This window comes from Vombatus ursinus, unplaced genomic scaffold (genome assembly GCF_900497805.2).
Source record: "Vombatus ursinus unplaced genomic scaffold, bare-nosed wombat genome assembly UNPS02014789.1, whole genome shotgun sequence".
NCBI lineage: Eukaryota > Metazoa > Chordata > Mammalia > Diprotodontia > Vombatidae > Vombatus > Vombatus ursinus.
The window spans coordinates 4,211,004-4,238,431 of NW_020954567.1; the positions used below are offsets into that span (position 1 = coordinate 4,211,004).

General features: G+C 41.1%; 1 protein-coding gene across 1 annotated transcript in view; it reads right to left on the reverse strand.

The window, feature by feature from the left end:
* Positions 1-6,072: 6,072 nt before the first annotated feature.
* RXRG (retinoid X receptor gamma) overlaps positions 6,073-27,428 on the reverse strand; it is a 90,479-nt gene continuing 69,123 nt past the window's right edge. The window contains exons 5-10 of the mRNA XM_027868519.1: positions 24,007-24,167; positions 23,766-23,895; positions 18,552-18,684; positions 16,867-16,958; positions 14,609-14,714; positions 6,073-6,576 (exon numbers count right to left, since the gene is read on the reverse strand). Coding sequence (XP_027724320.1) covers positions 6,429-6,576; positions 14,609-14,714; positions 16,867-16,958; positions 18,552-18,684; positions 23,766-23,895; positions 24,007-24,167 — 770 coding nt within the window. The 3' untranslated portion in view covers positions 6,073-6,428. The remainder of the gene's footprint in view (positions 6,577-14,608; positions 14,715-16,866; positions 16,959-18,551; positions 18,685-23,765; positions 23,896-24,006; positions 24,168-27,428) is intronic.

The following is a 27,428-nucleotide window of genomic DNA, read 5'->3' on the forward strand; positions in this document are numbered from 1 at the left end:
AACTTGGGAGACTAGAGAACTCTAGTGCCTGTAATAGAAACAAGGAGGTTTGGATTAGGAAATTCCACTTTGGGTATGTTGAGTTTCATGTGTCTCTGAGACATCCAGTTTGAAATGTCTAATAGGTAATTGGTGATGTGGGACAGACTGGAACTGGATATATAGGTCTGTGAGTCATCTACATAGAGATAATTAAGTTCATGAGATATGATGAAGTTATTAAAAGAGAAGATGTATACAGGAGGAAATGAAGAGAGGCTCAGGACAAAGCCTTGGAGAACACCCACAGTCAGGGGGTGTTATATGAGTGATGACTCCACAGAGAAGACTAAGGAGTAACATCAGAAAGGCAGAAAGAGAATCAGGGGAGAGTAGGGTCATGAGGAGTAGGAAAGGAGAGAGTAAAAAGGAGGAAGGGGCGGTCAACAGTGTCAAATACTGCAGAGATGTCAAGTAGGATGACTCCTAAGAGACCATCAGATCTAGCAATGAAGAAATGGTTGACTTTGAAGAGACTAGGCTTGGTGAAGTAAAAAGAGCAGAAGCCATGTGGCAAAGGGATAAAGGTGCATGAGAGGAGAAGAATTGGACGTGATGAGCATAAACAACTTCTTCCGGGACTTTGAATTATACAATGAGAAAAGATAAAACCTAAGGGAGTGGTAGCTTCTGGTAAAACGTGTTTTTTTTAAAGATGGAAGAAACTTGGTCATGTTTAGGGAAGGACATAATAGGGAGATATTAAAGAGTTAAACAAATGGATAATAGAGATGGATGGATAGATGATAGATAGATAAATAGATAGATAGATAGATAGATAGATAGATAGATAGATAGATGGATGGATGGATGGATGGATGGATAGAGAGAGAGAGATAGAATAAACACTTATGTGCTAGGATCCTAGGGATACAAATATAAGAAACAAACCAGTCCCCACTACCAAGTAGTTTAAATTCCAATAAGCGAAGCCAAAACATAAAGGAAAGCTATAAAGGAGGGGTGGGGGGGTGGAAGAAAGAAAATGGCACTCTTGGAGGCAAGGTAATTTGTAAGGAGAGCAGTCAAGAAAGTAGATGATTGAGAAGGCAAACTACTAGACCAGAGAGAATGGGATCGAAGACACATGTAGAAGAGTTGACTTTGGCAAGGAGAAGGGCTACCTCATTCTCAGAGACTGGAAACAAGGTTAGCAGACTAGATAATATCAAGAGATTTTGAAAGTGGTAGAAGAGGGAGCTCACCACAAATGGACTAAATTGTCTCCATTAAGTAAGGAGCATCTTCCCCTGAGAGAATGGGGGAAAGACAAGGTGTGGAAGATTCAAGAAGAGAAAAGACTTGGAGTAACTTTCATGGGGAATGAGACCGAAAGTCAATAGGGAAGAATTAAAAGACAGCTTTGCCAAAGCCAGCTGGTCAATAAACATTCACATAGTAATGTACCATATTATGTGCTAAGTCAAGACCTGGTGCAGGATAGAGAACAGAAATTTGTGTTTTGCCCACTCAGCATGGTTGGGTAACTTCTCCAGCTCTATTCAGCAGCAGGGGAGTGGGAGTGGAAGCCAATGGTGAGAGTAATCCAGGGCTGGGGTTTGGCAAGGAATGAGCAGTGATAGGACAAGGGGAAAGGGATTTGAGATAGAGAATAGTATGGAGTTGAATCTATTAATTTATGGTTCATTTTCAATTCAATAAACATTTATTAAGTGCCTTCTGTGTGCCAGGCACTGTGCTGAGTGCTGGTTCATTCTGTAGTGCCAGATTTGGAGTTAGCAGTCCTTTTCCTCCAGTCTGAATCAGAACATAGGGGAAGAGGGTTCTAAAGTATTAACAAGAGCCACCTCCTTCATAACACCTGGCCCTACTCTCCCAGTCATTGGCACTCAACCCCAACCACCAAAACCACCTCATAGATTTTGTATTTACTTTTTTGTGCATAATATTTCTCCCCAGGAGAATGTAAACGTCTTGAGATCAGGAGCTATTTTATTTATTTATTTGGCTTTGTTCCCCAACATAGGGTCTGGCAGAAAGTAATCACTTAATAAATACCTATTGAATTGACTGGAGTTGATCCTAAAACCTGAGGCATGGAAAGGAGAAGGGAGTCTCATTTTCAAGACCAGTCATCGGTTATGAGTGTCCGGTGGAGAAAAATGTTAATTTTATTTATTTGGTTTCCACATCTCAACCTTCATAACATGGCCGACTTGGTATAGAAGATAGAGTGCTGAACTCAAGGTCAGAAAGATCTGGCTTCAAATTCTGACTTGGACACTTACTAGGTATGTCACCCTGGGCAAATCATTCAACCTGCTCAGTTTCCTCATCTATTAAAAGGGAATAATGTTAGTACCTGTCTCACAGGGTTGTTGTAAGGATCCAAGAAGATTAGAGAGATAGATAGATAGATAGATAGATAGATAGATAGATAGATATGTGTGTATACATACATATATATTGTTTTGCAAACTTTAAAGCATCATATAAATGAATTTTTATGGAGAGTTGAGGTGGGGTAAAACACTTATAATACAATTTTTTTCCTTCATAGGGCTGGCGAAACTTGTTTACTAAGCTTCTTTAATAATTAAATGTCTTGTTCTCCAGGTATGTGTGCCATTAATACCTGTTAATGACTAATGTGGAGATGAGCCCTAAGGAAGATTGAACATTTCTCCATTTGGGGCAGAATAGCTGATCAGTTGCCAACGCAGGGGAGTAAATAGCAATAGGTAACAATGGAGGTGGCCTGTGGAGTCACAGAATGAGGGTAGTGTTACTCAGACATGAATAGAGGCCAGTCTGGCTCCTGCTGAGCTTCTGTCTAGCATTCATTGAGGTCCTGTAACTGCAATTACGGGAAACACCATGCCTGATAGATGTGATGCGATAAGGGCTACTCATTGATCAGCCTCGGATTTCGCTCCAGGCTAGAACTGGAGCCGGGTTAGGAAGGGATCAAAGATTGGAATGGGACATGGGGTTACAATCCATGGTGGGGAGAGAAATTATTTACTCCAGGAGTCCTAAGTGTGGCACCAATAAGTCATCTGTATGCTGGCCAGTGATTTATGCCTGAGGAGGGAGAGAAGGCTTACAACCACATTCTTGGGCCACCATTTCCACCATAGGTCATGGGAAATGCACATATCCTAAGAAAAGTATGTGAGAAGCGTCAGAAATTAGATTGCAGTCTTAGAACTTCATTCCCTAGTCCAGGAAAGCCCAAACTTCTCTTGATGAGGTCAGGTTAATTTTCCCAAAGTCCAAGATGATAGACAGACAGACAGATAGACAGACAGACAGACAGACAGACAGATAGATAGATAGATAGATAGACAAATAGATGAATAAATAAACAATGTATCCATATATGTATATGTGTATGTCTACAAATCTGACCTCAGACACTAACTGTGTAACTCTGGACAAGCCACTTAACCCTGTTTGCCTGTTTCCTGATCTATAAAATGAGCTAGAGAAGACATGGTAAACACTCCAGTATCCTTCTCAAGAAAACCCCAAAGGGGGTCAAAAAGGTGGGATACTACTGAAACAACTGAACAAAAAAAGAAGTGTGTATACACACACACACACACACACACACACACATATATATGTGTGTGTGTATTTATGTGTGTTTTATATGTATACACATATAAAGAAAGTGGTTGATTCTTCTATCTCTAGGATCCAATAAAAAATCCTCTATTTGACCTTTGAAACCCTTCACAACCTGACCTTCTCCTACTTTCTCTGTCTTAGACTTACTCTCTTCTCTGTGCTCTTGATCGCCACCAGCCTCTTTGCTGTTCCTTGTACACACACACACCCCCTCTCCCAACTGATCATTTATGCTGGCTGTCCTTCATGCCTGGGATATTCTCTTTCCTGCCTCCCAGTTTCCATGATGCCCTTCAGGTTTCAGATAAAGTACCATCTTCTGTAGGAAGGTTCTCCCAGTCCTTAGTCTTGGCATCCTCCCTATGAGACTCCCACCAGTTTATGTTGTATACAGTCTATTTGTATGTGCTTGCTTGTGTGTTCTTTCCCCCAAACAGACCCTGAGCAACTGAGAGGAGGCACAGGGCTTTTGCCTCTGTTTGTATCCCCAGTTTAGCACAGTGCCTGGCTCATAGTAGGCCCTTAATAAATGCTAGTTGACCGACTGACTGATATGCACGTAATGAGGAAACAAAGCTACTGCCAGCCATATTCCTTTGTCCTTGGGTAAGAAATTCCTGTGAGCTGAGGATAGGAGTTTGCAGGCTGGTGGCAGTGACAGGCTTACAGACTGGCCAGGTAAGGCTTTGACATCTCTTGAGAGAGTAAGATCCAGCTAGGTGCCAGACCTGGAGTCAGGAAGAACTGAGTTCAAATTTTGCTGCAGGCACGTACTAGTTGTGTGACTTGCATGTCACTTTTAACCTCTCTTACTCTCAGTTTCTTCATCTGTAAAATGGAGAGAGAATAAGTATTTATATAGCACCTATCATGTGCTAAGCACTTTTGTCTTTCACAAACATTATTTCATTTGATCCTCATAACAACCCTGCAAGGTATGGGCTGTTATTATTCCTTTTTACAGTTGAGAAAACTGAGGCAACAAAGGTCAAGTGACTTGCCCAGGGTCACATAGCTAGTAAGTGTCTGAGGCTAGATTTGAATATAGTTCTCCTTGAATTCAGACCTGGTACTCTATCCACCTCAGCACCCAGATGCCTAATAATACCTACTTTCCAGGGTTTTGTGAGGAGAAAATGAATAATATTTATGAAGAACCTTGCAAACCTTAAAGAGCTATATAAATGCTAGTAATGATGATGGTGGTGATGATGATGATGATGAATTGTTTGAAGGGACTGGCCACTCACAACCTGACAAATGAAGGAGATAAAACGGTTTAGTCCTTTCTCTTATTTTTCAGTGGTGGTTAGTGATAAGAGATTGATTCCCCCTGAAGAGTAAAGTTGTTTTCTTACTGACTCAGGATACACATGTGCTTTGCTTTGAATAAACTGAAATATGTGAAAGCCCTTCATTATACATATCACATGCTCATCGACCTAGAGCTGGACAGGACTTTATGTAATTCAGTCTCATCATTTTATAGATGAGGAAACTGAGGCCCAGAGAAGATAAGGGACTTAACCAAGCTCTTCCAGTCATTGGATCATAGAATCACCAACCCAGAGTTGGAAGGGATTGTAGGAGTCATTGAGTCCAGCACCCTTTTATTTGATAGATGAGGAAGCCGAAACACAAAGGGATGAAGTTATTTACCCAAGGTCATATAGGTGTTAAGTAGCAGGTAGGATTCGAACCTGGGTCCTGAGACTCCAAGTTCATCATGTTTCCCACCATTCTCTGCTGCCACCCCATCACAATATGGTTCATGTAAGAATAATAAGAGGATTCCCTCAAATGCAAATCTCTATTACGGAATTTTAAATATGACTCAGTGTCCAAACACAATCCCATTTTTATGCTTAGCATTCTTGGAACACACCCATGATATAAGTGTCTCCTTTGAGAAACCTAGTCCCTACAGAGAAAGGGTGGATTTTTTTACTTATTCATGATGTAATCTTCTTGATCCATTCCTCCAGAAAGGAAGCCAGTGAGCTAATACCTTCCGCCCATCTGCAAATGATTTAGCCCACTCAGAACTTTCTCATCATCCCATCCCTCTCTTCCATACCTGCAAGCAAATTGTCTTAAATTATTTTGGGCTCAAATCAATAATACACAGCCTATGTCTGTCGAGGAGGCTGAGAAAACTTCTCTAATGTCAAGCCATGAATTACATTCCTAGGGACCCTACCAAGATGTCAATATTCCCAAGGATTAAACATTAGGGCTTTATTGTGTGACAGTAGGGGCCAGGGGCTTGGCTGTGATAGAGCTTGAGGATTTCCCAAATGCCTTCTGGAGTAACCAGTCCAAACCTGATCAGACTCAGAGATCTAAAGATGAAAGCTATCCTTGCCCACTTCCCCCGGGCAACTCCTTCTGATGTAGGGTTATTCTATTCAATAACATTTGCCATACGACAGCAAGAGCCAATGTCATATATTATTTTATTATTTGTATTCCTTTGTCTTCTATGGCAAGTGAAAAAATAATTTAAACCAAATATATGTACAGAGTGTTTGGTTAATGACCCAGAACCATCAGAAAGGCCAGAACCCCTCAACCCCTTTCTAGCAAGGAACAGTTAAGATTATCATCTATGCAAAACTCCACCTAAAAAGGTTTCCTGTGTAAAAAGGCTTTCTTTATTACAAGCTGTCACATTACGGGGATGGGAAGAGAGTCAAGGTTGGTGGGTGGCTGGGAAGAGAGTATGCAGAAGAGGGGGATCACAGGATCCTGGGCCCTGGACAGTCCCCAGGTATGATGAGTGAAAATTGATGGATTCAGGTAATCTGGAGCGGGGTTTCCAGCATCTCCATGAGAAAGGTATCAATGGGCGTGTCTCCAATGAGCTTAAAGAAGAAGAGGTGCTCAAGACATTTCAAGCCAATGGACCGGAGGGCTGGGAGTCGAAGCAGGAGCTTGGCAAACCTGGAAATGATAACAAAAAATGGGTGACAGTGATGCTGATGGGGTAGATTTTAATTAACACAAGGAAGAACTATTGGGGTAAAAGAAAGTCCTAATTGCCTCTGACCTTCATAGTCCTCTCAATTAACAAGGATTTGTTGTTAACCACCTACAGCTAGATGATGCAGTGGCTAGAGTTCCAGGCTTGGAGTCAAGGAGACCTGAGTTCAAATCCAGTCTCAGACACTTACTAGCTGTGTGACCTTAGGCAAGTCACTGAACCTCTATTTGCTTCAGTTTCCTCATCTATAAAATAAGGATGATAATAACACTTACCTCCCTGGGTTGTTATGAGGATCAAATAAGATAACAATTGTAAGGCACTTAGCACAGTGTCTGACACATAGTAAGCAATATGTAAACAACAGTTATTATTACTAAGTACCTAGCACTATGCTAAGCCTAGCTGGGGAAGGGGCATGGGAAAGAGACACAGAAGGAATCATATGACAGTTATATAGAGTTTTAAGATTTACAAAGCACTCTACACTTGTCATCTCATCTGATCTCCTAACGACTCTGTGAGGTAGGTGCTTTTATTATCCTTATTTTACAGATTAGGAAACTGAGGCAGACAGCAGTTAAGTGACTTGCTTAGGGCAACAGCTAGTAAGTGTCCAAGGCTAGATTTGAACTGAGGTCTTCCGGATTCCAACCCAGTACCCTATTCACTGTACCATCTATTTGCTTTAAGAAAGAAAGCATTGTTCCTACCTGCAAAGAGGTTATATACTGTAGTACAGTTGTGAAACAAGACATACACAGATACGTATACCCCCCCCCCCACACACACACATCCACATACAGGCATATGAAATAATGCCAGAAACTTCCCAGCCATTTTCAACCATGTCACCTGCATGCTGGCCATCCTTGTCATCAGCCTACCACTGGAATTCAGACCGTGCACTGGAACCCTGAGCTATCTAAGGTAACCTTTAGCCTTATCCTGCTCAGAACCAGGCCATCCCTTCCTTCCCAATCATCTCCAACCATGTCATCCCATCCATTCCACCCAACCCCACCACAAACTCTGCTACTCCCCCCTTTAAGTATTGCCTTCCTCAGTAAAACTAGAATGTGAACCCTTTAAAAGCAAAGTCTTGCTTTTTTGTATGTGTATCCTCAGGACTTAGCACAGTGCCTGACACCTAGTAGGCACTTAATAGCCCATGACATCCCAAGCTCCTTCTCCCCATCAGTCCCAGAGCCCTTCTCCGCCCTAGCAATACCTCTACCCTTAAACCTTCCTCCTCCAATTGGGGAGTTCCTATCTAGAAACTCCATTAGAGAAAGTGCCCCTGCCAGCCATGCTCACTTCTAACCTGGCTCAGCTCCAGACCCTCTAGACTTCTTTCTCCACCACGGCAGGTACCTTCCCCTCCACCATTTTTTTTTTGTGTTGTCTTCTCTCTTTAGAATATAAACTCCTTGAGGGCAGAGATTATTTTTCTTTTTGTTTGTATTTGTATTCATATTCCCAGTGTTTTATGGTGCCTGGTGCATAATAAATGTGTTATCTATTTATTTGACATCTCTCTATTAATCTATGTATCTCTATTTTATCCCTTCATTCACTCATTCTGAAACAAGTGCTACATTCTAGAGCACGGACTGTAAGCAATAGCACAACTTTCAGAAGGGAGAGATTTGGGCAGCCTGGGGTTAATCTAGACCCACTTTGGCCTCTATCTTTTTCTGCTCCAATCTTGCCATTTTCCTGAGTCTCCACCTGTTCACCTACTTTCCTTCCAAAACCCTGAGTTCTTTTCTTCATTAAAGTGTTGGTGGTTCTAACATTTCACTTTTCTTCATATGATACGCTCCCAGATTTTAAAAATAGAATTTTGGAAATGGGATAAGTCCAATCATCACTTAGAAGAGAAAGCACAAGGACCCATGGGGAAACATTTTGTTCATCTGCAACAGCAGTTTCCAACATTGGGTTGCAGATGCCTGTGGGTGTGACAATATTATTACTGGGGGTGGGTGAAGCAAACTTCTCAAAATATAAGTTTTACAAGCGTGGTGGGGCTGCTACTGCAAACAGCTTGGGAACTCCTCCTCTATCTACATGGACAATGTAAACTCTATGCTAGCACATCACTTTAGAGCTACATTCCAAATATGTCCTCCATTTTTGGAGAGGACCAATAACATTGCAGGGTGGTGTCTTGACTTGTGCATGAATTGGATTTAAGAGAGACAGAGTCGTCAGCCTCACTCTCTCTTCCTGAGTCATCTGGGTCCAGTGACAAGACAAAAGTTAAGATGGCTGGCAATGGCTTAGGATGAAGTGAGTGACCTTGGTGTCTTTGATGTCTGACCAAACTCTGAGCACTCCACAACACCTGCTTCAGCTGCCTTTATGACCATTGGAATGAATTATTCTCATCTGCCTATTCCACCAAGAGAAGTCATAACTTTAGTCATGATAATATATGTTGTTGTGGTGGAATAGGGAAAATCCATGTCACTGACAGTCAGGAAATCTAGCCAGCTTTGCCACTTACTAGCTGAGTGACTTTTTACAAGTCACATCGCCTCTTTAAATTTCAACTTTTTCATCTATAAAACAAATGGAGTTGAACTAGATGATTTTTAAGCTCCCTACCAAATCTAGTGTGCTATGATTTGACAAAATATTCAGATCCATGTGCCTACTTTTCTGGAACTTTTTATAATAATAATTTTAATTATTATAACAATATCTAACATTTCCCTAGCACTCTTTATATGTGTTATCTCATTTGATCATCACAACAAATCCCATTCTACAGATTAGGAAACTAAAATTGAAAAAGGTTAAAAGACTTGCCCAGAATCACATAACTAGTAAGTATTTAAAGCAAAATTTGAACTCAGGTCTTCCTAATTCTAAGTCCAATGCTCTACCCCAGAAGTGTGGAACCTGCATCCTCAAGGCCACATGTGGCCCTCCAGGTCCTCAAGTGCAGCTCCTTGACTGAATCCAAACTTCACAGAACAAATCTCCTCAATAAAAGGATTTATTCTGTAAAACTTAGACTCAGTCAAAAAGCCACACCCAAGGACCTAGAGGGCCACATGTGGCCTCAAGGACACTGGTGCCCCACCCCTGCTCTATCCACTATGCTACAAAGCTGTCAGATCATAAATAAAGTATCTTTAGGGGCTAATGAAGTTCTTGGAAACCATCAGGTCACAGCTCAGTAACTCACTTTCTGAGATGCATCAAATTCTACCTTATATCAGGCCCTGAGTATTGCTTCCCCCTTCTCACCCTACGTAACAGGCTCTATATTGGGAAAAACTATGGTTGAGAGTCTATAGAAATAGCCTTCCCAGATGATTCAGGGTCTATATCATTCAGACTAAGTTGACTTTTTCTGCTTGAATGATCTGGGTGATTGGGCAATCCAGACAATTGCTGAATACCACTAAAGTGTATGCATAGATTATGCTTCACTTGTGTGAGTGCCCAAAGCATTCAGATACACTGCATTTCCTCTATAGCAAGGGCTCTTAACCTGAGGACTGTGCACATGTGAGATACACACACACACACACACACACACACACACACCACTATTTCAACATAATTTGTTTCCTTTGCAATGCTATGTGTTTAATTTTATGCATTGAAAACCCTCATTCTGAGATGGGCTCCCCAGGCTTCACCAAAGTAATCCATGGCACAACAAAGTTGAAGACCCCCACTCTATACAGCTCAGCAGGGACATAGACCTAGCAGCCCTAATTAGTTCTTGCAGGTCGTTAAGACAATGATTTTGGTGGACCACTGTGCGCACCCATTAGGAGACTTCTTGACCCTCACTTTAGGGAGTTGGGTTTTCGCCAGTGAAAGCAGCAAAATATTCCCCAGGGCTCGCTCTTATTTTCTACGATCTGTAGGCAATAGGGAAGCCGGGCAGGTTCTCATTCTGAGCTATTCAGTGTACCACTAGGGGGCAGCACACTCCCATTTAGGAGATGCCTGTGCTCGTTCCTGCTGCCAATCTACTCAAAAACAAAAACAAACAAACAAAAAACCTACCTATGCAAGGTGTACCTGCTGCCCAGAGGTGTAAATGATAGGAAGACCACCCCCTCAGACTACTCTACTAGACACAGCCCCCCTGTGTCGGAGATACTCGATTTTGTCCAGATTTGTTTGGATGGGCTTCTGCAGTGATCACCTTTAGGGCTAGATTCAGCTCATGAAACCAGTCAATGGGCACCACATATTCTTATGGGCACCACATTCAAGCGGCAGCACGTATTTTAAGCAACTCATTCAAAAAGAGCAGGACCCATGGCTACAGCTTCTTTGCTTATATCACAGCTCAGGACCATATACTCCAAGTACTCTCTGGCATTTGCTAAGTATCGACTGAAGATGTGAGTGTAACACAAGTAACACAAAAGAGACTAAACTTGGGTGGATGAATAATCACAAAAGAGTGTGATGGGACATGAAGTGAATCCTGAAGACTGTGTGGGTACTTCCTTAGCTAATCCTGTCAAGTCCCATTCCAAAGTTTCTGCGAGCCCGCGCGCGCACGCGCGCGCGCGCGCATGTGTGTGTGTGTGTGGTTGGGAGATCGGGGACAAGAGAGACACACAGACACAGAGAGTCACTGAGACACACAGAGAATGAAGACAGGTGAATGAATGAAGAAAAAGACAATGAAGGCATAGAAAAAGACAGATATAGATACGACATGAGGTAGAGAGCCGGATTTAGAGTCACAAAGACCTGGGTTCAAATATTGCCTCTGGCTGTGTGACCCTGGACAAATCATTTCAGCTCTAAGTACTTCTCAGAAGATAAATTGAAGAGCAGGTGCTCATCTCTACTGGTAGAGGAAATTTACTACACCAGTGAAATCATAAGTACAAACCAAAAAGAAATTTTATTTACTTAGGTGTTTATTTAACCTAGAATTGGAAACAAACAAGCTGAAAAACTATTATCTAGAACATTTTTTTTAAAACTAGACCTGTAACTCCATCAGTACGGGGAGCTCCCAGTGAGAAGTTCCCTCTGTCAATGCTGATCTCCACCTGTTTAGCAATATATAGTCTTAAAGAATTAGCAGCCTAGGGCACTGAAATATCACTGAAATGGACCTGCTTAGGTTTGTCCAGACAGTATATGGCAAAGGAAATCGTTATTTTAAATTAACAGAGCCATTAGGATCTCAACTGTAACTCAAGAGGGAAGAACTGGGGCCTATATCTGGGAGTCAGAAGGAAACATTTCTATTCTATATAAGGAAACACTTCTTCTCAATTGGAGCTGTCCAGAAATGGAATGGGAACTCTCAAAAAGATAGTGAGTTCCCCATTACTAAAGGTATTCAAAACAAAAACTAGATGACAGCCTATCAGGATGTAATGGAAGGTATTCATGCATGGGTCGGAGGGTTGGCATCAAGCTTCATTAGAATCAGGGGCCATTAAACAATACATAAAATTGGGCATCTAGATGGTGCAGTGGATAGAGCACTGGTCCTGGACTCAGGAGGACCCGAGTTCAAATCTGGCCTCAGACACGTAACACTAGCTGTGTGACCCTGGACAAGTCACTTAACCCCATTGCCTAGCCAAAAAAAAAAACAACACAATACATAAAATCCATGTGGGCTGCATATCAATTTAAATGACCACATATGAATATTGTCTCGCATTTTTATTAATTTTGTTAAATATTTCCCAATTACATTTAAATCTGGTTCAGGTTGCACTCTGGGAGTGTTGTGGGCTATATGTTTGACATTCCCAGACCAGATGACCTCTCAGGTGCTTTCTTACTCTGAAATTCTACAATGCTAACCCCAAGGGTCAGATTTTTGGTCTTAGAGGTGATTGTTATTTGGTCATTTTCAGTCATATCTGACTTTGTGACCCCATTTAGGGTTTTCTTGGCAAAGATACTGGAGCAATTTGCCACTTCCTTCTCCAGCTCATTTAACAGATGAGGAAGCTGAGGCAAACAGGGTTAGGTGACTTGCCCAGGGTCACACAGCTAGTAAGTGTCTGAGGCCAGATTTGAACTCATGAAGATGAATGGTCCTGTCTCCAAGTCCAAAACTCTATCCACTGGGCCACCTAGCTGCCCTCAGAGGTGAATGTAAGCCCAATTAGGGATCATAGGGTCATAGATTTGGAGTTGGAAAGCACTCTAAAAGCCATCAAATCCAACCCTCTCATTTTGAAGATGAGGAAACTAGGACAACAGGGCTAAAGTGACTTGCTCGAAGTCATTCAGCTAGTGTTCTAAGCTGAATTTGAATTCAAGTGTTTATAACTTCCAAGCCCAACTCTCTATCTACTCTGCCACCTAGTGGCTGTAGGTGGAAGTACAGCCACACTCTTCAGGATCATCCTTTTAGAGCTAAAAGAGACTTCAAAGGTCATAGGATCAAACACTTAGAGCTGAAAGATTCTTTAGAACCAGCCTGGTCCAACCTCCTTATTTTACAAATAGGGAAACTAAGGCTCATAAACATCAAGTGATTTGCTGAAGGTCACAAAGGTAGTAAGTGTCATCCCATTTCCCCAACAAAAATAAAACAGATTATAGATGAGTTAGAAGCAGAAACAAATAGCTTCTCCCCTGATCTGTTCCTAGGAAACAACTGTAGGTCAAAAAAAAAGTTTAGAAACATATTGAGGGAAAATCTTAAATTCTAGAGATCAAGACTGAAGAACAAACAACTGCCACCTTCTTCTTCTTCTCCTTCCTCTTTTCTTTCTTCTCTTTCTTCTTCTCTTTCTTCTTCTTTTCTTTTTCTTTTTCTTCTTCTTCTTCTTCTTCTTCTTCTTCTTCTTCTTTTTCCTCTTCTTCTTCTTTTGGAAGGAAGGTAATTGATGTCACATTCTCCACTAACCTGCTAACTCCTTCTTTATGAGTTTTATCAATCCATAAATATTTATTCAGGGCTGGATACATGCAAAACACTTTTCTAATTGACATGAGGGATATTAAATAAATATGACAAAGTCTCTGCACTCCAGGACAGGACATTAATACATAAAAATTTAAAAATATATATATATGCCATGTCGCAAAATAGCTCATGTTCAACAAATAAATGTGATGGCAAGAATGTTTCATGGAAATTTGGACAGGAGCTGAGTCTTGAGGGGTGCATAGGATTTGAGAAGGCACAAATCAGGAAAAGTGTCCCAAGTAAGGAAGAATGCAATGAGCAAAGGTATGGGGGCAGGAAATCATAATGGGACAATAACAGTAAGAACAGTTTAGAATAATAGATTCCCTCAGATAAGCTATATTTGTATGAACACTAGTGTAAGACATCCACTCTGTTAGAACAATATAGTGATAACAATGATGATAGCTAATGCTTACACCATCTATAATGAAGAAGCAGTGTGGGGAGAGTGGATAGAAGGTTAGCTTCTGATTCAGGAGAGCCTGAGTTCAAGCTTGTGTCAGCAGACACAAATTAGCTGTGTTATCATGGACAAGTCCTCTAATATCCCTGTTCCCCAGGCAACATAAAAATCCATGTGGGCTACATATTAGTTTAAATGACCACATATGAACACCATCTTGTATTTTTACTTTGTTAAATATTTCCCAATTACATTTTAATCTGGTTCAGATTATAAGTGAGTTTCCAATCAGTTTCAGAGGAGGGAGTTCCACACTAGGAATTCTCTACACCTTTGAAATCATAGGTCTAGGTGAAATTCCCATATCAACAGTGTTTTTCACTTCCAGATATTGATAACAAGCAAAAAAAAAAACCACGGGGGGGGGGGACATTGATATACACAATACATAGACCTCTGTGCAGAATATCACTTCCCCTATGTGAGAATCCCCAATATCCTGCCCAGTCCAACTTTACCAAGGATTTTTCACATGGGTCAACTTGACCCAGCCCCTCTCCCCTTTTTATTGCCTTCTTCTTCCAAAACATGGAGGAAATTTCTGGGAACATAGTTCTTTGGGCCAACTCACACACAGATGTTGACTCACCTGCCAGGCTGATCAGGGTATTTCTGCTTGGTGTATGCTTCAAGGGTGGCATAAACCTTCTCTCGGAGAGCCTCCACTTCAGAGGGATTGGATAAGCCCTTAGCATCTGAAAAAGACCGACTCATGTTGTGCTGCTAGGTGAAAACAGGAGACTAGAGCAGCTGACTATTCATTCTGACTCTCCAGAGAGACAGGGGGGAAACTGTGATGTAGGTTTCAGGACCTTCATACGCCTTTTCCTTGACTCTTCTGTACTGCCAGGTCTCTACCTAATAATCTGGTGCTGAGACATTAAGGTATGTTACTGCCTTCATGTGTTACCCTCTCATGCGTGAGATTTACATTTTAACAATGGCTTTCTAGAAACAATACCTTAACCTAAAGGGATGAATCTCTTCTGTCTCACTAGGTGGGACAATGGGTAGAGCACTGAGCCTGGAGTAAGGAAGACCTGTGTTCAAATTTGGCCTTGAATAATTACTAGCTGTGTGATCCTGGGCAAGTCAAATTGCCTCCGGTCTGCTTCAAGTTCCTCATCTGTAAAATGGGGGTAATAATAGGACCTAACTCCCATGGTTATTGTCAGGAACAAATGAGCTTTGTAAAATGCTTAGCATGGTGCCTGGCACCCAGTGGAATCTTAACAAATGCTTGTTTCCTTTCTTCCTTGGGAATTTCCCAGACCCAAAGTTCACAGGTTGAGAAGATAAGACTCTTATTTGGAGTAGGGAGAGGTGGAAGGGGAGAGGTATCAGGCTGTCCCCACACCCTTCAAATTGTACCAACTGCATGGCTGCCTATCTGACCAGGGCTGTCACACAATTGCTGTAATCCTTAGGAAGCACTGAAATAGCCCTTGAGTGGGCCCCTGCTCACCCTACCCCATAATTTGTTGTCATTGTTCATTCATTTCAGTCATGTCTCACCCTCCATGACCCTATTTGGAGTTTTCTTGGCAAAAATACTGGAGTGGTTTCCCATTTCCTTCTTCAGCTCATTTTACAGATGAGGAAACTGAGGCAAACAGGGTAAAAGGTCTTACCCAGGGTCACACAGCTTGTCTGAGGCCAGATTTGAATTTAGGAAAATGAGTCTTCCTGATTCCAAGCCCAGTGCTCTATCCACTGTGCCACCTAGCTGCCCATTACTAAAACTAGCTAATTCTACAACTAGAATGCTCCTCCACCAGAGGCCTTCTCAGTCACCTCACTGAATCATGGAGGTGATCCCGAGCTCTCAAACGCTGTGACAGGGGAGGGCAAGCTTGAACAGATTCTTCAAGTTCAGTCCCATCAACTGACAGATTCTGGAATCCAAAGATTAATCAATAAACAAGCATTTAATAAGTACCTACTAGATAGCAGGCACTCTTTAAGGTATTGGGGATGCAAAGACAAAGAAAGATAACAATCTCTACTTGCAATGAGCCTGTACAGTATATCAGAAGTCTTGGTATCATCTTAAACTATCTGCATCAAAACTTTTGGGACATCCTATATGTTATCAGATAGGACTGTATATATCTAGGTATGTATGCATGTACTACATACACGTATATATGTAGAATCTGTAGTACAACTACAAGGTAGTTTGGGAAGAAGGAAGGATGCTAACAGTTTGTGGTGGGGGGAGGTCAGCAAAGGCTTCATGGAGAAGGCATTCCAATGTTTGTTGATTGAATATAAAATGTTTTGTAAACTCTAAAGCACTAGACAGATGTAGTATTATTGCTGTTATCATTATTACCATTATCATTATCATTATTTGCCAATAGCCCTGCTTATCAAAATAACTTCATGAGGGCAAGGAACATGTAGTTCTTAATCTGTATCACCACCACCACCCCAATTTAGGTCTGTATTCTACATATAGTAGATAATTAATAACTGTTTCCTAAATTGACTTGGTAAAACTGACCCAGAGGACTGAGTCAAATAGTGCTCTGGGAACTCATAAAAGAAAAAGAAATAATAATCAGAGTAGCCAGCATTTACATAGCATTTTAAGGTTTGCAAAGTGCTTTATCTATGTTGTTATCTCATTTATTCCTCCTAACAGCTCTGTGAGGTAGGTGCTATTATTATTTCCATTTTACAGATGGGAAAATTAAGCCTATGAGAGATGAGAGTGGAGTGATATGCCCAGGGTCACCTAGCCAAATAAGAACTGAGGCAAGATTGGAACTCAGGTCTCCCTGACCCCAAGCCCAACACTCTATGCACTGGCAGCCTTGGAGGGCCTTAGTACAGCAGACTTACCTGGGTTAAACAGGACAATAGCCCGCAGGCAGCCTAACTCAGATTTATCCATCTGCATGTCTTTCATTTTAGAAACCAGCTCAGTGAGAACTCTGTTCACAGGAAGCAAGAAGAGGTAATCAGCACAATGAGGAAATGCCAGGCTTAGAGCCAAGCTACAGCACTGAGTCAGAGAAATCCAGGGGTACAGACTCAGGGGAGGCATTCTGGAAAAAAAAAGAGCTTTGGCTTTCCCCCAGTTTCTCTTCATGGGATGCTTTCTTGCTAGCCTCTAAGGCCCCAGAGTGCAGGGGCAAGGTCCTGGTCACTTTTTGTCATCTTGCAGCCAATGCAACCCTTTTACTTTGATTCTCCCCAGAAGGGGTTAACATAACTAAGTGTTTTGTTTTGTTTTTGTTTGCATAAGAGATTTTGTTTTTTGTTTTGTTTTGTTTTTTAACAAACCGTATTTCACCTGTGGAAGAATTTCTTCCAGTAACTCAAATCAACTGCTCATCTGAAATTGAATTCTGAGAAGTTAGATGCTGTGGTTGTTCGGCAACCTTCATTTTCAAAGCAAGACTTGAACCCAGGTCTTCCTGAATCCTCATCTGGCCCATTACCCACCATGTCACAGTACCTCTCTGCATATCTACATAGCAGATGCTCAATATAGATGGATTTAAGTGTGCCATGTTGAAATCAGAGTTGGGGGGAAAGGGCAGATCTGGGTTCTAATTGCAGCTCTGGAATGAACTCTCTGTGTGAACCTGGAAAAGTCACTTCCTTTCTCAATTTCCTCATCTATCAAATGAAAGGGTTGGCTTTGATGACCTCTAGGGTCTGTGAAAGCTCTAAAATTCTAAAATTTTATTCCATGGGGAAAAGAGACATCATAGCAATGTAGGTAAATGTATTTTCAAGTTATAGCATGAAGATAGAGGCCATAGTCTGGGACTGTGGAAAAAGACGGAGGGCATCTACTCCCTCCCCCCACCCAAGTCACCAATCTCCACACTACTTGCATCTACTCCCTTTAAAATAATAGTTCATCCCTCTTCATCTGATATACACACATAGTCTCTCTATATAAATATATGTATATAAGCACACATATACATATATGTATATATGTGTTTTTGTTGTTCATTTGTTTCAGTCATGTCCAACTCTACATGACCCAGTTTGGGGGTTTCTTGGCAAAGATACTGGAGTGCTTTGCCATTTCCTTCTCCAGTACATTTTACAGATGAGGAAACCAAGGCAAACAAGGTTAAATGACTTACCCAGGGTCATATAGCTAGTAAGTGTCTGAGGTCTGATTTGAACTCAGGTCTTCCCAACTCCAGGCCTGGTGCTCTATCCACTGTACCACCTAGCTGCCTGTATATATGTATATAGTGTACTTATACATATGCATATATGAATGCATGTGTATTTATACCCATGTGGGTACATACGTGTATATACACAAGCACACGTACGTATATATACATATATGCATATGTGCTTATAACATCATATACATTATAAATATGTATGCATACACATACACATGTTTTTATTTTCTTCCTTGCCATTTGAGGCACAAAAAGCAATCTGTGGATGCTTTGCCTATGTGCAAAGCAGCCTCAGGCTCAGTGCTGCCAGGTCCTACCCAGAGCACAAACTCCAACCCAGGAATTCAGGAGGACAAGGGAAAGCACCTGTCAAAGATGGACCCAACCCCAGCGCTATGAGCACTGCTTCGGTGAACGTGCAAACCAGTGGCAAGGAGGATTCCATCCTGTACAGACACCGAGCGATGGGAGAAGGAGGCAATCAGCAATTCGTTCCAGCCTAGGAGAACAAGAAAGGAGATGGAGCTGGGTGGAAGCCCACTCCTTTAACCCAGAAATAATGATAACAACAGCATTCCATGTATTTACACATTACATATTTTTAATCCTGTCAAAGTGTTTTTGCAATTGTAGTCTCATTTGAAGTTAACAGCTTTGCGATAGAGAAAAATTTTAGCAAACGCATTTGACAGATGGGGAAACTGAAATATATAGAGATTAAAAAACTTGCTTAAGATCATACAGCTAATTAATAGAAGAGCTGAAAATAGTTTTTAGTTGTACTCTTTCGTATGCCGTGGTGTCTTTCTGGTACTACCTAGCATGGTGGCCAGGGGGTAAATATCATATCTTCTGAGTAAATTAGTCCAGAGATATATAGATCTATCTATCTGTCTGTCTATTTGTATATGTAGAGAAAGAGAGAGAGAGAGAGAGAGAGAGAGAGAGAGAGAGAGAGAGAGAAACAGAGACAGAGAGACAGAGATAGAGAGAAAGAGACAGGCAGATACAAGAGAGACACACAAAGACAGAGAGAGACAGAGAGAACCTACTATTTGCAAGGCACTGTGCTAAGAATGGTGGGGAACACAAATAAATATGATGTTCCTTCCCTCAAAAAGTTCATAGTCTAATTCATTTCTTTGGCACCCTCATTAACACTTCCCATGATGCTTAACACATGGTTGTTTATCCACCCACATCATCCATCTCTGTTAATCTTTCTTAATTCAGCTATTGGATGATTACACAACTAATTTCCTTGCAACGTATTTATTCCCCATTCAAATATTGGTTGCCTAGCACCACACTGGACACTGTTCAGGATATAAAGAAGGATAATATGATCTCCAGCCTTTTTTTGGAACCTATAGTCTAGCAGACGTTTCTGGTTCATATCCACCTGTCCCCTCCTGGCTCAACAGATAGAGCGTTGGGCCTGGAGTCAGGAAGATCTGAGTTCAAATTTGGCTTCAGACACTTACTAACTGTGTGATCCTGGATAAGTTACTTAACCTCTGTTTGCTTTAATCTACTGGAAAAGGAAATGACAAAGCACTCCAGTAGCCTTGCCAAGAAAATCTCATGGATGGTATGGTCATGAAGAGTTGGACACGAATGAATGGCTGAACAACAAATAGTCTAGCAGGAACAAATGAAAGTATTGTCTCAAAAATCAAAGAGACATGGAACATTCTTGGGCTAAATGGTGTTCAAGGTCTAGAATCAAGGGATGAGAAACACTGTCATCCTCCTACAGTGGAATACATAGAGAAAAGCAATACGGAATACTTTTTCATATTACTTTAAAAAAATAAATGTACATATTTTAGTGCCAGAAAAATTTTCTTTTCATGTGATATATATATATATGTGTGTGTGTGTGTGTGTGTATATAATCGTTTTATGATAAGTTGTCACATGTACTGCAGTTAAAGCTCAGAATCTCCAATGGGCACCAATAGATAGGAGACAACATTTCAAACACAGGGAAAGACATTTTCATACATTAACTGGGATTCAAAATAATTTGTCCTGGCTCATCAGTGTATAATACATTTGTGCCAGGGAGTTAGAATCCTACACATCCTTAAACAAATGCCTTTGCCTTCCTTCATCTCATCTACACAATGGGAATCACAATAGTGTTTTAATATGTTGGACTTTCATGAGGCTAATTCCTCATTTTATCCCCAGTCATTAATTCCTACAGTCTTGGAAAGTCATACAAAATCTTACACAGTTGTTGGCTAACAGGAGGTGTCTTCTTTTAAACATGTTAAAAACTTGTTTAAATCACAGGATATTAGACTTGGAGCTGGAAGGAATTTTAAAAGATATTAAATTCAAGCCCCTCATTTTATAGATGAGGTAACTGAGGCCCAGAGAGGCTATGGGATTTGTCCAAGCTCACATAGCTCAATGACAGAGCCAAGGCAAGAATACAGAGAAAGGATAAAATCTTTTATTGTATAAATGAAGACAAAGATAAAGTTCCAAGTCATCCATGACCCAGTGATATAGTAAAACTCAAATGTCAATAGTTAGTTACTAACAGATTCTTTCCTGGGAGACGGTCTTGATTTGGGGAGGAAGAAAATAGGTACCCCAGGAAAAGGGCAAAGAAAGAAAAGTTTTGAGGTAGCAATGGGAAAATCCATGTGCTTCACAATTTTGCCTGGAATTAGGTTTACGTCCTTTTCTATGACTGGAAAATGTGTCCTTTGTCACCTTGGTGACTAGAACATTGCAGGAGCTATTCAAGACATCCTTTACCTGAGCAAAAATAGATTCTGTTTACAGACATGCCTCTTTGTTTTATCACAGAGGTGGCTTTATGGCCATCAAGAGTCCTTTGATTACAAAGAAAATTGTCAGAGCCAAAATGGTGGCGTAGAGACAACAACCCAGCTTAATCCTCCCAATATTCCCCTCCAAACAGCTTTGAAATAACTCCTAAAGTCAAATGTTGGAGCAGCAGAGCCAACAAAAGGTCAGAATGAGACATTTTTCCAGCCTAAGACAACCTAAGAGGTTGGCAGGAGAGGTCTGTGATGCCAGATCGGCTTGGAGCGCGGCAGCAGCATATAAATAAATAAATAATGTGATGGGTTTTTTAAAGAAAAAGAAAATTATCAAACTTCCTCATTTTGCAGAACACCTGCATAGATGTGACTGAGAAGCAAATAGTATGGTTTCATTTCTCTCTACCCCCACAAGCCCAACAAACTGGACTCGAGGCATGAGCATAGTATCAAAACAACAGGAGTGATCAAAAACAAAAGGAGTGCTAAACCCCAGCAAATCGGCCATTTCTCTCTTTGGTATTATCTCAGGGTCCTGAGATCTCTAACATAGGAAAGCCTAGAGAAGAGGGAAGTCCTCCAGAAGTTCTGGCTGTCACTGACTTAATGACAGATTCATCATTGCCCAAACCTTCCACATTCTCTATGCCCAAGACCTCAGATCACTTATAAAACCTGACATATATTTCTCTAAAGACAAATGCAACACAAAGACACACACACATACACACACACACACACACACACACACACACAAAGACACGCCCCCCCCAGAATAACAAATCCCTTTATTCTTCCCAAAAGAGTTCTTACCTGGTTCCCTTCGAGAAATAATAACAACAATTACAACAACAACAAGAAAACAACAATAGAAGGGGCCAACCTAACAAACATTAGCCCAGAAGTTCTGGCTAGCTCTTCTTTAATTGCTTTCTGCAGAAAACCTAAGAGTGAAAGAGAAGCCAATGAAAAGATCGATGCTTTTGCCCACGGCTGCTGTTTGTTGACCTCACGGTTCAGAAGACCTTCCTGAGTGTGGTCACGTGGGGACTGTTTCCCCTAATCTAAGTCTCCTCTCTATTCTATTTAGCTACTAGGAGAACTGAAGGGATCATAAATTGTTTGCAATTATTTATCCTTCCCTTCCTAACACCAACCTCCCCTACTCTCCCTCAAAAAAAAATAATAATGCACATGTTGCTATGACGCTTCCAATAGAATTCTTTCTATTTGTTCCTGCCAGAAGAAAACCATCAGAAAAATTAAAGACAATGTCCACTAGTTGAGATTTTCTTGCAAAATTAGAAGACTTTACTACTTGTGTATCAGACTAGGCAACTACCCTGTCCCTAAGTGGTCACTGGAATCATAATATTAAAGCAAATCTTTCTTTTGAGAAGGTCAAGAGCCCTGGCTCTCCAGGGTCACCAGCCCTTCAACTATTGAATCACAAAAGAAGCGAACATATGAGTTCCTTATGAACTTTACATTTCTTTATACTGATTTCCCCAGTGCCTGGTATAGTGCCTGACATGTAGTAGGTGCTACTTGATTCATTGATACACAATGTTCTTTCATTACAGGAAGGAATTCAATATAAAGATCTCCTTTCTTGCCAAATATTCTTCAATTAGCTGCCAAATTGATATTCCTAAAACAGAGATCTAATCATGTCACACTTTCCCCTGCAAATACACACACACACACACACACACACACACACACACACACACACGCGCGCGCTATTTAATAGCTCCCTATTGCCTCTATGATAAAATGCCAAATCTTAAGCCTGGCATTTAATGTCCTTCACAACCTGACTCCTACCTACTCTTTTTTGGTCTTAGTTCATATTATTCACCTTCACACACTCTCTGTCCCTGTCAAACTGGCCTGCTAGCTGTTGCCAGTAGGTGACATTCATCTCCTATCTTTGTGCCTTGTCACTTGTGATCCCCCATGTCTTGATGGCACCCCGCCCCCTGCTCAATCTCTAGATTCCTCCAAAGCACAGCTAGCGTGCCACCTTACACAAAGTCTTTCTTGATTGAACTCTGGCCCCAGTTAGCACTTCATTCCACTTGAAATCACTTTGGGCTTTGTATTTACTTCCTTATGCACATGTCATATCCCTTGGCCCAATACCTGGAACTTAACAGGCTCTAGATACTGAATTGAATCCTAGACTGTATCTAAGAATGTTTAGTTACTAAATACTGGCTCAAATTTCTGTAGCCCTTTAGAGTTTATAAAGCACTTTGCTCACAACTCTGTGAGGTAGAGAGCGTAAGTTGTGATTCCCATTTTACAAATGAAGAAATTGAGATTCAGAGAATACATTGGTAATTAGTGTTAGAATCAGGACTTGAACTCAGCATCCAGTGGGGCTGACGTATAAAAAGTCTCCATATTAAGTGGTCCCAGAACGGAATACAGTTTTAGTACATATTTTACACTGTAATTACAATTAATAATAACTAGTGCTTACGTAGCACTTTGAGGTTTGAAAATGCTTTACAGATATTATCTCATTTTATTCTCACATCAGCCATGGGAGATAGTTGTTATAGCAATTTTATGATAAGGAAATTGGGGCAGGCCAAGATCACACAGCTGGCAAATGTTAGAGGTCAGATTTGAACTCAGCATTCCCCGACTCTAGGTCCAATGTACTATCTACTGTGCCAACTAGCTGCTGGATAGTATAACAGCTCCAGAATAATTCCAAAATGGCAGCTCAGGTAAACAGAAAAGAAAGGACCCACAGCCCCTTTACCTGCCCGAAGAAGAATAACTTGGTCTTCCAAAGTGAGGTCAGAGAAGTGTGGGATGCGTTTGGCCCATTCAACGAGAGTAAAGAGCTGCTTATCAGCAGCATGGCATATGTTGGTGACGGGATCATTTGTCTAAAGAAAGAATAAATAGGGAGATGTAAACATAGAAAACTGGGACTGGAAATTCCACACTTTGGACAGAGTCCAACTGGCCACCCAGGGCCCTCATTCATGGCCACTTACTGAGTTCTCCATGTTTGTGTCTCCATAGGATTCAGTCTTTGGTTCAACAGCGAGTTCTGCTTCTAGGATCCTCTCCACGGGCATGTCTTCATGGCCACTGCTGGTGGACTCCACTTCATTCTCAGCCCTCTCCCGGCTTCTCTGCCTCTCCTCTTGCACAGCTGAAACAGAGCAGGGCACACAGGCATTACCCGCTCCTCTTCCCAGCAAACAAGCACATGCATGCTACTCTTATTTTAAGGAAAAGTGAGTCTTCTGGTTCTGTTACAATCTCATTGTTCTGGCAAGAGAGGCCTGAGGTTCTGGGAGTCCTCCTCAATCCTCTTCAGAATCTTAGAATATTTTTTATTCTCAGCTGAAAAGAGAAAATCATACTTTTCCCAAAAAAGTCCAAACTTGGATTTCAGAATATACTTTGCTATTTCAAAAAATCTGTGGTTTCATTGGCCTGGGTACTGATTCCACTAATCACAACCATTTTCCAGCACTGATTTCTGTCCCTGCTACCTCTAACAGTAAGAAACTGGCATCTGTTTCCAACTTTCCTGATGGATGGAAGAGAACCCTGACGTTGGCACCATGGTAAAGGCTGGCTGGTCTTCTCAGTGGAGAGGAACAAAGAGTCCTGTTGTATTCTTCCTTTATTCCCTAGCGGCCAGACGTAGGTTACGTTTAATGAGGCGTGTCATCATCGTCATCTCATTATATAGCCCTTTTTTAAAGGTAGTTAGGTGGACAAATAGATAGAGCACTGACGACAGAGTCAGGAAGACCTAAAATCAATTCTGGTCTCAGACATTTACAAGCTATGTGATCTCGGACAAACCACTTAACCTCTGTCTGCCTCAGTTTCCTCAACTGTAAAATGAGGATAATAATAGTAAGGGAAGGGAATAAATACTTATATAATAACTATTATGTGTCAGACACTGCGATTAATGACTTAATAGAACCTACCTCCCAAGGTTGTTGAGAAAATAAAATTAAATAATATTTGTAAAGCACTTAGCACATTACCTGGCACATAGCAGGAAATTAATGAATGTTTGTTTCCATCTTTAAAGTTTACAAAGATCTTTATACATGCTACCTCATTTGATCATCCCAACAATCCTGGGAGAGAAATATTATTATTCACATTTTACAGATGAAACTGAGCCTGAGAGAAGTTAAGTGACTGACTTGAGTCACAAAGCTAGTAAAATGTCAGAAGCAGGATTGGAACTCAGGTCTTCCTGACTCCAAGAACTAACATTTGTCCACTGGGACTTCTAGCTAGTGTTAGAACAAAATTGTCACAGTCTACAGAGATGACTTTGACCTCTGGCATTTTCCCAGTCCTACTGAGAAAGTAGACAATGCTTCGGAAATATCCTTAGTAGACAATCTATGTGAGTTGTAGACCATGGGAGGTGCATCTCTGGATGGACTTCACTTAACTAAGTGGGACCTAGGACATTGCTGGGCCTGCAGTGGAAGCCTTTCCAGCTTCGTAGAACCAGCTAAGGCTTAGGCTCCATTGACATAACTTTGGAGAGCCCAGAGTCACCTCTATGTCATGATAAGCAGTGAGGTCAACTTTAGGGGAAGACCTTCTTCAAGGCTGATCCACAAAATTCAATATCCTGCAGGCTTTCAAGCCCAGGCAAAATGGTCCTGATTCATACTCCAGTGCAACTGACATTTAGGCAGCATAGTGCATAGAGAGTAAAAATAACCAGCCAAAAAACCTGAGTTCAAATCCTGCCTCAGGCAGTTTGCTACCTGTGTGACCCTTGGCAAATTACTTAGTCTTGCTTAGCCTCAGTTTCCTCACTTGTAAAATGAGGATAACAATAGCACCTACCTAACAGAGCTGCTATGATGATCAAATGCAGTAATATGTCTTTAGTGCTCTACAAATTTTCAAATGCTATGGTAATGTTGTTGGGTTGTTGCAATTGTGTCTGACTCTTTGTGACCCTTTTTCTGGGAGGCGGTTCTTGGCAAAGATACCAGAGTGCCATTTCCTTCTTCTATCGTAATATTAGCTATTATTTAAATCTTCAGTAGGGTTTTCAGTTTAAAAAATAAGCTCAAAAGATAGCAGAATGCTCCCCACCATGATCCTCACATGGCATCCAAGGTCACATTTTTATTAATCTTTGCTTTGTTAGATAACCAAAATAAAAATAAAACATATTGGATTTGAGATTTATAAGGTCATGAGTTCAAATAACACAATTATTGCTTTCAAGGAACTTAAAATCTCAACTCCTGATGCTCACTCTCCTTCTAGCATTTATTTGTTCCCAAAATCCATCTTCCTCCCCTGCCTCAGTTGCTTACACTGTGTAGCTGCAACTGTTAAAGGCAAGTTAATCTTTTTCTAATAAAAATTATTTTTAAAACTACAGGATTCACATCATCCCTGGCATTCAGAATCTGTTGTGTCCATCCTAGGAACCTAACTTCACCCAATCTAGCATGTTGGAGGCATGTCATGGTAGGTAACTATCAGTCTCCAGTGAAAGAAAGGAAGATGTCATGTTCCTCAAGGACATTTCAGAGGAATTGCCCACTTTCTTAAAAGGATGGGAAAATTGCCAGAGGTCAATGTCTGTACCTTAGAGCTTAGTAATTTTGTTCTCAGGATCCCCCTAAACCTAACATGCTAGGTATGCCCAGCAACGGAGAAAAGGAGGGCCCAAAATACCACTTAAGTTGTCTTCAAAAGGAGACCAACCTTCCTTGAGGCACTGGCATCAACAGAAAAGCTGGGAACAGGTGCCAGTTTCTTACTCCTAGAGGTAGCATGGAGAAAAGTCAGTGGTGGAAGCATCTTCTTCCCAAGACTCAATAATGACATCCTCCAAAGCTGTTGGTGGGCTGCAAATTCAGTTACAACTACCCCAAGAGCCACTTTCAACTCACTCTCTGTCTTTCTCTCTTGCCAAAGCATGTGTTTTTTTTTTTCAAGCTACAAAGATGGTTTCATAGAAAGCCTGGAAAGGGAAAGATAATCTTGTGTGGCGATAAGAAAACTCCCAATCTACTCCTGACTTCATTTCATCATATTCTTTTCAATAGAGGTGGTATTCTATTCTCGTGAGGGAGGGGGAAAAACCACAGCTTTGCAAGTCTTTGGAAGCAGTAACCGAAATGGCCACAAGATGAGGCTGTTTCCCCAAGAAAGTGTTTCTATTTCCTTTTGTCTGTGTAGGTTTTATGTATATGTATCTGTGTTTGTCTCTATGTGAGTATGCCCCTCTCTTAACCAAACTGTACTGCTTGGTCTCTCTGTCACTTCTTTCTCTTTTTTTATCCACTTGCTATTGCTTCTTTCAATGACTGTGTATAGAAGTTAAGCACTCATGTTACAAAATATTGAATGAGTTTGTTGTTTCAAGAAAAGGAAGAAAGGAAGGAAGGAAAGAAGAGAG